Source organism: Silene latifolia, chromosome X, assembly GCF_048544455.1.
Source record: "Silene latifolia isolate original U9 population chromosome X, ASM4854445v1, whole genome shotgun sequence".
In the NCBI taxonomy this organism is placed as follows: Eukaryota; Viridiplantae; Streptophyta; class Magnoliopsida; order Caryophyllales; family Caryophyllaceae; genus Silene; species Silene latifolia.
Window position 1 is genome coordinate 267,768,576 of NC_133537.1, and position 14,158 is coordinate 267,782,733.

General features: G+C 39.7%; 1 protein-coding gene across 2 annotated transcripts in view; it reads right to left on the reverse strand.

Moving 5' to 3' along the window:
• The window catches only part of LOC141616750 (protein DETOXIFICATION 35-like), a 138,393-nt gene that overhangs the window by 8,385 nt on the left and 115,850 nt on the right, over window positions 1-14,158 (reverse strand). For both annotated transcript variants that reach the window (XR_012531024.1, XM_074433881.1), the window contains exons 4-6: window positions 8,249-8,487; window positions 7,891-8,009; window positions 7,705-7,791 (exon numbers count right to left, since the gene is read on the reverse strand). Coding sequence is in view for 1 of the 2 variants with exons in the window: in XM_074433881.1 (XP_074289982.1) it covers window positions 7,705-7,791; window positions 7,891-8,009; window positions 8,249-8,487 (445 nt within the window). In the remaining variant the exon portion in view is untranslated. The remainder of the gene's footprint in view (window positions 1-7,704; window positions 7,792-7,890; window positions 8,010-8,248; window positions 8,488-14,158) is intronic.

A 14,158-nucleotide genomic window follows, 5' to 3' on the forward strand; every position in this document is an offset into this window, starting at 1 on the left:
GGGCCACATAGATCCATATGCACGAGTTCTAGTGGTTCATTGGTACTTACCATTCTCTTGGGTTTGAACGATGATCTCACATGTTTGCAACGAGCACATGAGTCACATAATGTTTCTTGATTAAATTTGATTGAGGGAAGTCCTTCAACCAAATCCCATCTCTTTAGCTTATTCAACGTTGTTGAATTTATGTGAGCAAACCTTTTATGCCATAGACACGGATCATCTGTAGTTACTTTCATGCATGTGAACGAGTTAGTAGGAATGTTATTTTGATCGATCATATAAACGTTCCTTCTACGGTGTCCTTCAAGCACGATAATACTTGTTCCTTCAATTATGATTCGACACGAATCTGAATGAAAGACAACTTTATTTCCTTTGTCGCATAATTGAGAGATACTTAGTAAATTGTGCTTGAGACCACTAACAAGATAAACATCACTAATAGCATGAGAAGAAGATATTCCAACTTTACCAACACCGATAACCTTGCCCTTCTTGTTATCACCAAATGTGACCTTACCTCCATCGAAGGGTTCAAGTGAAAGAAATAAATTTACATCTCCAGTCATGTGCCTTGAGCATCCACTATCAAGGTACCATTGGTTATTTTCTTTCACCACAACCTGCAAAATAATTAGATACAGTTTTTAGGTACCCAAGCTAAGTTTGGTCCTTTGACGTTAGTCGATCTAAGAACTAGATCTTTTCTAACCCAAACCTTTTTAATAACTTTACGTTTAGGAGGCGAATGGGTTTGTCTAGGAATCATTTTAGGTTGAGTTGTGGGTTCCTTATGTCGTGGTCTTTCAGTTTGTTTTGGAGGAGTTCTGGTTTTGAAGGACTCTTTAGGTTTAGGTGTTTGTTTTGATTTGGTGGCCTTCTTAAAGTCGAAGCTCATATCATAGAACCAACGATGATCATTGTTGCGTTCTTCATTTGTACTCGGTTCAAATAGGATAAATTCATTATCCTCGAAAACAGTGTCAGAAGCTTTAACAAAGTTGATTCCTTTTCTTAAATCCTGAGCATATTTGACACAGTTTTCTTGGACATGACCAATGTGACATTGTGACCACAGTAATTACAAATCAAATATTCTGGTAGATTGACATATTTTATTCTCCCGAAATCTCGTTCGGAAGGAGTTGATTTGCATTTAGAGTGATCTCTGCGACCATAGCATTCGTGCCCTAATCCCACTTTCATGTTATTATCTGATTGCTCAGTTAGGAAATTTAGGACACGTGTGCTACCTTCCCACTTTTCGTGAACCTTTATAGCATGCAAGAGTAAGTCTTTTAAGGACTGTATCTCTTTGTTGCATTTGGAATGGTCTGACTCTACGGCCTTGGGAGGATGAGTCTCTTCATAATTGTCACGAAAGTTTTAGAATCTGTCATTAAGAACTCGTACCATCTCGGTATGCGTTCTTTTAGTATCTAATAGAACGGTTTAGATTCCTTTAATTGCTGAGTTAGAGATTCAATTTCCTTCTTTTTATCTGAAATCACGCCTTCTCTAGCCGTAGCCTTTGACTCAAGAAGCTCTTTGACTTTCCTCAATTCCAAGGTTATAGCTTCACTAGCTGTAACTTTGGCTTGAAGATGCTTAATGTTGAGTTTCAGGTCTGAGGTTATAGCTTCATTAGCTATAACTTTAGAATCAAGAGCCTTCTTCTCAGCATTTGTCACATCTGAAGTTGTAGCCATATTAGCTGTACCTTTAGATTTGAGCTTTTTGGCCTTTGCTTTAAGGAGATGATTCTCTTCAGCAATATCGAGAATTTGTTCTTTCAAGTCTTTTAATTCCAACTCTTGTTCGTGACACTTATCAAGAGATTGCTCAAAGTATTCAATTAAGGCATTCTTAGGCAATTTCTTAACACTCTTCTTAAGTTCAAGATAGCTTACCTCTTCTTCTTCTTCTAAATTGGAATCTCCTAAAAAGCAGTAATAGGAGTCCACGCTATTTTTATCACTGTCTAAAAATAGGTCAAGACTTACGTTGCTTAGACATAGATTAGCAACTTCTTCTTCTTCTGATGCTTCGTCGTCCTCAGTGTCGAGATCTCCCCAGCATGATGCCATCATTACTTGCTTAAACTCCTTCTTGGTCTTCTCACGTTTTGCTTTGTCTTTAATTTTCTCCCATGTGGGACAATCCTTAATCATATGACTGGATTCTCCGCACTTGAAGCATCCTCTATTAGCAAACGTATTCTTTGACTCAGAGGTTTTCTTATTATAGGACTTGTTGTTGTTGTTGAACGACTTTGCTTGCTTATTTCTGAAAATTCATTTATTAAATCGTTTAGCAAACAAAACTGTTTCATCCTCTATTTCAACATATTCATCTTCCTTAGCATAAGCTTGTAGAGCCATGCTCTTACTGTTACTAGCCTCGGCCTCATCGTCATCCAGGACGAGTTCATGAGCCATGAGAGCACTAATAAGTTCTGCATAAGGTAGAGAGGTGAGATCCCTGACTTCTTCCATAACTGTGACCTTGGGACGCCATTTCTTGGTTAAATTCCTAAGTACTTTTCTAGCAATATCATCGGAGTTAAAAGTTTTACCAAGATTTTTGAGCACATTGACTATAGTAGAAAATCGTGCTGACATGTTATCGAGTGATTCATTCGTTTCCATTTTAAAAAGTTCATATTTTTGAATCAGCAAGTCAATACGATATTTCCTAACAGCCGACGTTCCTTCATAGGCCAACTCAAGACCATCCCATATTTCCTTGGCCGAAGTGCAAGAAGAAAAACGATCGAATTCAGTCGATGTCATGCCGTTTTGTAACAGGCTTATCGCTTTCGAGTTTTTCTCAACCTTCTTGTAATCAGCCTCAATATAGTTTTCTTCCTTTTTCTCATAGGTAGTGCCTTCCGAAGATGCGACCAAAATTTTGTGTGGTCCATTCTTGATAATCGTCCAGCACTCCCAATCATGTCCTTTTATGTAGTGTGTCATCATGTTTTACCAAAGTCCATAATTCTTCCCATCAAAGATAGGACACTTAAGATACTTGGAATCCATTTCACACGTGCAAGGCAGCGGAATTAAAATAAAATAAAAAGATAAAAAGATAGACGGATCAGCCTCTTTACGGTTAGGCAATCAAGAGCGCGAGGCTCTGATACCAATTGAAGAGTCTATCGCAGTCGAAATACTCGAGAGGGGGGTGAATTGAGTATTTAAAAACTTATGCCCGCTTTTTATTTTATATCAATGTGCTAAATTACTTAAATTTTATTGATTAAACTTAACTAATTAACTAAGTGATTACGAACGTAATGAAATGAACAAAAACGAAAACTGCAAAGACACACGGTTTTGAAATGGTTCAGCTTCACATGTCGAAGCCTACGTCCACTATTCTCGATTAATAATTTTAGTACCTTTCTCCGGATTACAAAATTATCAACCCAACTCGTATAACTAACTCTAGTTATAACTCAATTTGAATATCACTAGATATTCGATTTTGATTATCTTAAGTTACTAAGAAAGCACTTGATTGTTCTTCTAAGTGTTCACACAATTGAACAAGTAAGAAATAATATTAAGTACTATTATCTTATAACGTAACCTTAAGAATAATATGCAAATTAAAGAGCACAACTTTTCGTAAAGATTTTCAAATGCAAAATAATAAAAATACTTGATTAAAATTAAACTCAAAATTGTTTGCAAGGAACTTTTGTGTTTCGAAAAGCTTATTTTAATTTTATGAAAATCACAAGTATATATAGTAGTGAAGAAATACTAGGGTTTTGATCGAAACCCTAGAGGTGTCGTGAGGCAAGGTAAGTTGTTCCACAAGAAACAAATCTTATCTTTCCTAAATTTAATCTCCTAGATATTTTAATTAAGTAAATAAGGTAAATCTAATATATTTGATAAGATATAGAAATATCTTAAGGCAATACAAAAAAGATTTGACCTAACAAAATTTACTTGCATAGGGAGCAAGGTCGGCCACCACACGGCTCATAAGACCACCTTGGCCGAAACCCTAGGTCAAAATATCAAGGAATAGATTAGGGTTAGGTTTAGATAATTTAGCAAACCCTAGGTAGCATGACAACTCATAAGTCGTTTTACTAACCAATAGGATAATGCAAATTATTCACTCTAAACAACCGAAATTAAATTTCTATTATATATACGAATGATTTCGAAACATGTTTGAAGAATTTTATCTTTTGAAAAATTATTTTAAACTATTTAGAATCGTGCCTTCAAATGCAACCCAAAGTTATAATAGAATTAGCTATAACTTTAAGTTTGGTAAGTAAAGTTATAGGTGAAATAGCTATAACTTTACTTTCCCAATATTTCTTCTTAAGATACCATTATTAGACGAAGACCTATACTAGCTAATCTTCCTGGAGATCTTCAGTGATAGGGTCTTCTCTTCATCTTGATCATAAGCTCTTCATCTTGAGCTTGTTAAAGACTTGATCGAGCCTTTTGCTTGAGTGATCATCATACTTGAAACTCGTTACAGTTACTATGACGCTTTAAGAATCTTCAATGTTATAGCTCAAGCTGCTATAACATTACCTGAACGATGCTTCTCAAATCTTCAATATTATAGCCAAGGATGCTATAACATTACTTGCTAAACTTGTAAACTTAAGTCAATCTATTAAAGACTAAACAAACGATTACAAGCAAGAGTATATATAACACGAAGCACACACTTGTCATTATCAAAATTTAATCATATATCTATCTATATGGTCCAATAGCTGATGTGATTAATGAGATCCTAATTAAGAAAGTATGAGATAGCGTCGGATTAAATGGTGAATTTTGATAAAATTACGGTCTCGTTTAGTAAAGGGGTTCCTCGGGGTCGGCGGAGTGCTATTACTGCTAGAGTGGGTGTGGTCGAGGTCGAGTAGCAAGCTCGATATTTGGGCTTGCCTACAGTGATAGGACGGTTAAAGAAGGGTATTACTGACATTATACTGGACAAGCTTTGCAAAAGATTACAAGGTTGGCGCGGGAAAATTTTGTCGAGGGCTGGAGAGGTTCTTATAAAGGCGGTTGTCAATTCACTCCCTACCTATGTGATGAGTGTTTTTAAAATTCCGGCGAACTTTTGCGACGAGCTTCGATCGTTAGTGTCATGTTTCTGGTGGGGACATGATGAGAATAAGAGAAGCATTCATTGGGTGGCATGGAGTATGATGGCTCGGTCTAAGGGGATTTGGGGGTTGGGGTTTCGAGACTTTCGACTTTTTAACCTCGCCCTTTTAGGGAAACAGGCATGGAGGTTGTTGACGAGTCCGGGTAGTCTTTGGACCCGAATAATGAAGGCAAAGTATTTCCCGGATGGTGAATTTATGAATGCCTCACTGGGTCATAATCCTAGCTATACGTGGCGAAGCATTATTGAAGCACGAGGAGTTATGGAGAGTGGGCTTAGACGGAGAATAGGGGATGGAGGTGAAACTAAGATATGGGGGCACGCATGGATTCCAAGCACTCATACAGGTCAGGTTATCTCGCCTTGTCCACACGGGAATGAGGGGATGTTGGTTGTGGAGCTGTTGCGGCCAAATGGGGCGGGTTGGGATGATGGAAAGCCCAGGGACCTCTTCTTGCCCTTCGAAAGGGAGCGGATTTTGAACATAAGGGTGAGTCCGAATAGTCAGCGGGATATATGGTATTGGGGGTATGAGAAGGATGACGTTTAGTTGGTTCGAAGTGCATATAAGCGACTAGCAGGAGATGTCGGGGATATGGCGGGTTCATCGAATTGGGAGAGGGAAAAATGGATTTGGAATCGGCTCTGGAAAGCTTCGATTTGGCCCCGGGTAAAGCTCTTTTCTGGCAATTGTGTAGTGAAGCATTGGCCACGAAAGCTAACGTCGCTACTCGAGTAGGAGGTGAGTATTCTTTCTGTTCTTTTTGTCATTCTTATGCTGAGTCGAGTCTTCATTTGTTTCGGGATTGTGAGGCGGCGAAATGGGTATGGGACGGGTTGGAAATGGAGGGCGTGACAGAAGGCGATGTGGGTGATGTAAAAGAATGGGTGGAGTGTTGCTGGAGGGAAATGAGTGAGGAGGAACGGGTGAAGATGATGGTCGGGTGTTGGGCAATTTGGGAGCATCGGAATAAGGTGATCTTTGATGAGGTCGTGGTGGAGCCTGAGGCTGTGGTGAGATGAGCTAGAGATGTCATTCATGAGGGGATAGGAGGAGAGGTGGATGTGTAAGTGGGGTTACGGAGGAGGAGGGGAACGACTGTGGGTGATAAGGAGGCCGGTGAGGGGTGGCGTCCAGCGAGGGATGCTTTTGTTAAGATAAATGTTGATGCTCGGGTGAAGGAAGGTGAGGGTGTAGCAACGGGTATGGTGTGTCGAAATCGCAGAGGCGAGGTGTTGTGGGGTGGAACGGTGGTCAGGGATCAGTCTTGGGAGATCCATATTGCTGAGGCCATTACGGTTTTGGATGGGATGGAGGAAGCTCTTCGTCGTGGAGTTGATCGTGTCGAGTTGGAAAGCGATTGTTTGGAAGTTATCGAAGCGATTAAGGGCGGGAAGCATGGCAGGAGCATCTTCTCACAAGTTGTTGAAGACATTGTCGAGTTGAGTTCTAAGTTTCAATCTATTTTTTGGTTACATACGAGTCGTGTCAATAACTGTGTGGCACATGCTTTAGCACATGTGATTCCTAGAGTCGTTGGTTGTACTAGGTGAGAGGTTGTTTTACCACCTTCTGCGAATGCTGCTGTATTGTTTGATCGTTTATTAATTGAGTAAAGCCTTCGGGCACTTTCCTTAAAAAGAAAATAATGATAGATTCATAACTCTTGTGAATGAATAAAAAAAACAAAAAAAATTGAAAGGGATTTACCCATTAAATTTAGGGTGGTGCTCATTCATGGACGAGTTTTACTTTTTCATGGACGTAAATGACAATTATACCCTTTTTATTTATTTTTCATTTTCTCTTCATTCCAATTCAATTGATAATCAAAGACGAGAATTTACCGGCGTGCGAATCGAAATTACAGTAATATTCATCATATTTTGCGACAATTCGACAGAATTCTCAAACTTGAAGTATAATTAGGTTGTTTAATTACATTAGAACCCAGAAAAGTGAAAGGGCATTGCTTGAAACCAAAAATTTACTAATTTTGGACGAGTAAATTGATTTTCAACATTGTAAAAACAATTGCTTCATATGCCAGAGGCGTAGCCAGGTCCTCTCTTTGCTTCTAGTAAAAGAAGCACACAGTGCAAGAGGAATGATGAAGGAAAACATGCGGGTAGTCGAATGGGTAAAGATTCCGACCATAAATTTTCAATTGACAATTATTTTTGCAAACCCTAATTTCATTGGTCTAAATAGTTTAATCTACCCGTAACAACGTTCAAAAGGTAAATAAAAAGTAAATACTAATTATAACTTAATCGACATGAGAACTAGCGTCCATAGTTGATTAATTTGACGGATTTGATTAATCTTGTGAGAAAGAGAACTAGATAGTGTTTTTTTTGGAAGGGTAAGATATGGAAAATAAATGACAAAAAGTCCGTGAAAGAGTAAAATGCGTCTATGAATGAGCAACTACGTAAATTTATTAATTATCTGAAGAAGATTGTTCAACTTATGAGTAATAATGATGCTTCTGATCAATTCAAATGAAAAAATAGTGGCAAGAAGGAACCCACCTCAGTATTCCAGTTAGTCCGACAAAGAATAAACAACAAAATCAACGTTTGCACAGCTGTTCCACTAATCATACCTCCCCAAATACCCTATTTTCAACAACGTTTAAACATTTCATAAATGAATTAATAATACTTAATAAACAGAAAGTGATAAAGAAAAGAAGGGCAATATATATAGTGAGATACCGTTATTCCCAGTTTGAAGACGTAACCAAGTAAGTATCCGAGAGGAATTCCAAAGCAATAATAAGAACCCAGGTTAATATATGCCACAACGGCTTGCCATCCTCCTCCTATTGCAACACCTGAATATTTACAATGATATTAACTGATATTTAGATATTATAAAACCATGAAACCATTATTCATCTCAAAATCGTATGTTAATCCCAATTCCCAAACATATAGAACTATAACTCACAACTTGACTTGATATTAATTAAAACCCTTAAAAAAAAAACCGAAAGACTTAGAGAGGATTTAATTTAATTTGTACGAAGAAGCTAATGAAGAGAATAAAGCCAGAAATAGTGGGTCGGAGTACCTGTTATAATAAATTGAACGCTATTAAGAAGCATGCTCAAGCCAAGAAGCCAAGCTATATTGGAAACTGCTTGTTGTAGTATAACACTATCTGTGTAAATAACAGCAAAATAATTCTTTGTACCGAAGATGAGTCCAAAGCAGAGAAGTCCAACAATTAGAGAGTGTGACACTGCCACATGAACACTGTATTTGACTGCCCTCGGATGATGCGAACCAAGCTCATTTGACACTCGAACACTTTAAGAGAACAAACCAAATATTCAAGTCAATATGCAAAATTTACATACTTGTGCTTGAAATTACGTCCAAATAGAATCTAATCGTCTAACTTAATTTATTCATTGCTTCTATATATTTAGTCTTTAAGATAACACTTTGACCATGATTCTTTTATTTGTACGTTATCTTCTTTAATAATGATAAACTTTTGTGAAAGTTTTTCTTATCTAAAGGAAGACTTTTTTTTATCTACGGAAGAAGATTAGGAGAAGCATCAATCTTATATCTATCTATCTATATTAATAAAGGGAAACTTTTTTCGAATGATTACAGACCGTTCAACTTTTACGAAACAGTCCGAGCATATTAGAGAGTCTTCAACTATTACGAACTACTTAATTTTATAATATAATAAGCAATAGATAGATAAGTGATTAATGAAGCTTTTAAAAATATTATCACGATAAATTATAGGGATAGTATCTATTCAAGAATTCTACCACAGGCTAAAAAGATCAGTAATTATAAACTTTTAAGCAACATTCAACCAATATAACTAGTTATATCTTATATCGTTCATTGGTTTTGTATAATGCTTCATAATATACATACCAACGATGTGACTAATTGTTTAATTTGTTTACTGCTTGGTTGTGTTATTTACTTGCAAATTGAGAACTAATTGTTTAATTTGTTTAGTGTTTGATTGTGTTATTTACATGCAAATTGAGAACTAATTGTTTAATTTGTTTTATGTAGCAGGTTTTGGAGATATAAATTGACAAAAGCTTGGGGATGTTGGGTTTGTGTTGGGGATTTCAATGAAGTGACTTGCTCTGCCGAGAAGCTTGGGGGTCGGGGCATTAGGCAAAATAGAGTCGACTTGTTTAAATCTGCTCTGGACTCCTGCGACCTTATTGACATTGGGTTCTCTGGACCCAAGTTCACTTGGACCAATAGACGTCGTATTAACCCCATCTTGGAAAGGCTTGACCGGGTTTGGGTGAATCAGTTGTGGCTTGACCATTACCCCAATTCTCATAATTATCACTTGACCCGCCTCTCCTCCGACCATTGTCCCATCATTCTCAAAACTTGCCTTCCCCCTCACCCCGTGACCAAGCCCTTCAAATTTGAAAACTTCTGGTTATGTGAGCCTTCCTTCTTCCCTCTCGTCTCCACTACCTGGCCCTCCCTTAGTGGTTGCCCCCGACAAAAATTACCAACCTCAGCCTTACCCTCCGTGATTGGGCAGCCGTGACCTTCAGTAGCCTTCTTAGGAAGAGAGGCCATCTTTCATACCGCCTCCTTGGGGTCCAAAGAGAGCTTTGCTCCAACCCCACCTCTAACTTTCTCCTTAACCTTAATGACACTCTCACCCGCGACCTGAGTCGCATTCTTGATTTTGAGCACCTCTATTGGCAGGATAGGTCTCGCATAAATTGGCTTACGGACGGTGATCGCAACACCTCCTTCTTCCAAAAATCTGTTACCCTTCGTAGGAGCTTCAACCGCATCCTCTCCCTGACCAATGATGTGGGTGCCGTCATTTCTGGTCATGACGCTCTCAACACTCACATTACTCACCACTTTAATAATCCTTTTCCATCTGGAAAGGATTTTGTCCACCTTACTTCCCTTCCCCGGTCCCCACCCAACGGGACCTCCTTTTCTACGACCTTCCTTGTTCCCACCAACGAGGAAATTCATGATGCCCTCTTCTCCCTCGGCTCAAACAAGGCCCCTGGACCTAACGGTTTCCACGCGGGCTTCTTTAAAAGATGTTGGGACATCATCAACCCTGATTTTATTCCCTTCATTAAAAACATTTTTTCAACAAAGACTGTTCCCCCCTCCATTAACAAGACTTATATCTCCCTAATTCCAAAAATCCCTTCTCCCCAAACAATCTCTAACTTTCGACTCATCAGCCTCTGCAACACCACCTACAAGATTATTACCAAAATCATTGTCAACAACCTCAAGCCCCACATGCATAACTTGATCTCCCCTAACCAGGGAAGCTCCATTCCTGGGAGAGGAACTGACACCAATTTCATCATTGCCTCGGAGATTCTCCACTCTATGCACTTCTCCAAGAGCAAAACTGGCTGGTTTGCTCTCAGACTCGACCTTGAAAAAGCCTTTGATAGACTGGAATGGGACTTTATCAGGACCTGCCTTATCGCGGTCAACATTGACCATGACACTATCTCCCTCATCATGAGCTGCATTTCCACAACCTCCGCCCACGTGACCCTCAATGGCTCTTCCCTTGACAGTTTTCTCCCCTCTCGGGGAATTCGCCAAGGTGATCCCCTCTCTCCCTATCTCTTCATCATTTGTATGGAAGCCCTTTCCCGTCTCATCCACCTGTCTTGCTCTGAGAATGAGTGGACCCCTTATCCCCTTGGGAAAGGGGGCGCCTCCTTCTCTCATCTCCTCTTCGCTGATGATATCCTTGTCTTCAGAAGGTCCTCAGAAAGAAATCTATGTGCCCTCCAAGACACTATCCTTTCCTTTTGCACCACCTCGGGACAAAAAATCAATTGCCTTAAGAGCAAAATCATTTTCTCCAGGCACACCCCATCTTCGGATATCACCCTCTTTGAAGAGGCCCTTGGTATCAAGAAAACCAATAACCTTGGCACCTACCTTGGCTTTCCCCTCCTGGGAAAAAAACCAAAGAAGGCTGACCTTCACTTCATCATTGATAACATTCAATCCAAGTTAGTCACTTGTAAATCCCACTTCATCTCCCGTGCTGGCAGAATCTGCCTCATCAAATCTACTCTTAATGCTATTCCTTGCCATTCAATGCAATGCATTCGCCTCCCCACTTCCATCCTTAACAACATCGACAAAATCACTCGAAGTTTCCCCTGGTCTAGCCAATCTTCTAGGACTTTTCACCTTGCTAACTGGGACCTCTTCACCCTCCCCCTCTCTCTGGGGGGCCTTGGCATCAAGGCCGCCAAACCCATGAATGATACCCTTTCTACTAAATTAAGCTGGAAGATCCTTCTTGATAAATCCTCCCTCGCTGCAAAAGCTCTCCATAGCAAATATCTCTTTCCCTCCCCTCGCTCCTTCTCCTATGGCTCACACATTTGGAAAAATGTGGGCATTGGGTGGAACTTTCTCAAAACGCGTCTTTCTTGGTCCATCGGAGATGGTTCTTCCATTCGTCTGTGGGACGACCCTTGGTTGTGCCCCGGCCCGCTCAGAGCCATTATCTCGGGACCCTTAAGTCTCGCCTCTTCCACTGCGAGATTGAGCTCCATCATCTCTAACGGAAGTTGGTCTCTTGACTCCCTCGATTTTGACCTCCCCGACCACGTTGCCCTCAATATCCTTTTCCTCCATATCCCTTCCTCTCTTAGGCCTGATCTTCTCACCACCTCCCTTGCCCCCAAAGGCAAGTTCTCTACTAGTGAAGCCTACCTTTCCCTTTCTAGCCTACCCGCCTCCCCCGCACATCCTCTCAGCTCTCCCCCTCCTAATCTGACTTGGATTTGGGACCTCCATACTCAACCTAAGATAAAGTTCTTCATTTGGCTTGTTTGGTGGAACAAACTCCCTCACAAAGTCTCCCTCTTCGCGAGAAATATCCTTCCGAGCCCGTCTTGTTCTCTGTGTCACAGCCCTTCGATCCCTGAGACTTCCTTTCATGTCCTTCGCGACTGCAGCCTTGCTCTAGATACCTGGACCTCTCTTAGTGTTCCCCCTTCCTTCTTCACCTCTGACCTCCACCACTGGATTTTTGAGAACTGCACATCCCCTTCTCCTTGCTGGAATACCCTCTTCTCTTTCTCTATTTGGCGCCTTTGGCTAAGACGCTGTGACCTAACCTTTTCCACACCTACCTCTCTGGTCTCCCCTTCCTTCAACTCTTCTATCATCTCTCAATCCTCTGCCTGGACCCTTGCCAATACCCGCACCCCTGCCGCCCCCTGTACCAGTACCATTTCTCTTGATGCCTTTAGCTATCCTATTAGCTGGGCCCTTCCGCCGCTTGGTTGGCTTAAAGCCAACGTGACGCGGCCCTTTCCCCCTCTTCTTGTCTTGCCAGCCTGGGGTGTCTCATTAGAAATTGTCATGGGTCTTGGGTGCTTGGTTGGTCTACCCGGTTCCCTGGTACTTGCCCTTTCCTCTGTGAGGTCCGCGCCATCCGAGATGGGATTTTACGTGCTAGTGTTCTTGGGATCAATGTCTTGGTCGCCTCTGATTGCCTTGATACTGTTTGCTCTATTCTTCAGCCTAATGACCCGTGCGGCCCCCTTGCTAATATTATTTTTGAGTGTAGGGCTCTTTTGTAGGACTCTCCCTATTTGAAGCTGGTTTTTGAGAAAAGAACGGCCAACCGTGTGGCGGATGCTCTTGCTCACCATTCCGTCCATGACTCTAGCCCTGCTTTAGGCTGTTTTGAGTGGGCACTTGCCCCTCCTTTTGTTGTTGAACTTTGTACTACGGACTTTGTTTTGGCCTGCGCGCCTCTTTCCCCCGACCCGCCACCTTGATGTAATCTAACACTTTATGATTTTTTTTATTTATGATCCTTTTCTCCAAAAAAAAAAAATTGACAAAAGCGTTATGACAAGATTGTATAGCAAGGTAAAAAATTCACTTACTGCATGAATGAATGTTACTTGGCTTACATTATTTTGGTAATTGTGATGGCAGGAGTTATATGTGGTGTGAATATCGGACAGTACAATTGCTCTCTATAATGATGTCACTAATAATTGAAGCTTGTGAATTTTTCATAGGGTATATGATAAAAAGATTCCTAAAATTTGTATATATAGTTTTCCTATAATTTTTGTACTATTTTATTTGGGTATTTTGTAGGTTATCTACTTAATTATGTGATCATTCAACAAACCCGTGAGCCCGTGACGAAGAACAAGTAACAAGTTATTTTTGATAAGACAAATCGGCTACAAAGGCTACTACTATCAAGATGTTTTACTCTAGCAATAACAAAGAAATAAATCAACGGCATATGCTTCAAGTATATAAGGGTTAAAGATTAATGGTCTAATTAACAGCGTATTCTAAATTTCTAATGTCTGTAAAAGGGATCTTAGCCCCAAATACAGGTACTCTTAACAATAAGAAATATTGCGAGTTTAGTTTTAAGCTATAATAACCAATCTCCTACTTAATTTCAAACTATTATTGATTATTACTATACTACAGATTACACGAGATGACTTTCAAGATAGTATTTTATTTGTACATGAGAATCTCACAATAGTAATAGTATATGACACTCTCCCCGTCTTGGTCATTTATTCCTAAAATAAAAAGACAAAAAATTAAGTGAAACACTCAAAATAAAATAGACAAATAAATAAGACTGAGATGGAGGGAGTAATATAATAAAACTAAAATTACTAAACAACAAAATACTCCATGTCAAGGCAATTATGTTAAAGAAATAGTCTTTCCGTACGCAACGGATTTTCAGTTTTAGAAGGTTGAGTTGTAAAAGAGTTCAACTAAACTTTACGTAAGCTTAAATCTTTACGGTTCCAACTTCCTCTATTAAAGTCTATTTAATCATTCACTATGTAATTACATCCATATTCAAAGCAAACACAAAAAATTTCGTCGTGTTAGTAAGATGCATGAGACTTATGATATCAAATCAAAACTAGATTAAAGGTATTTAATAGTCTATTAT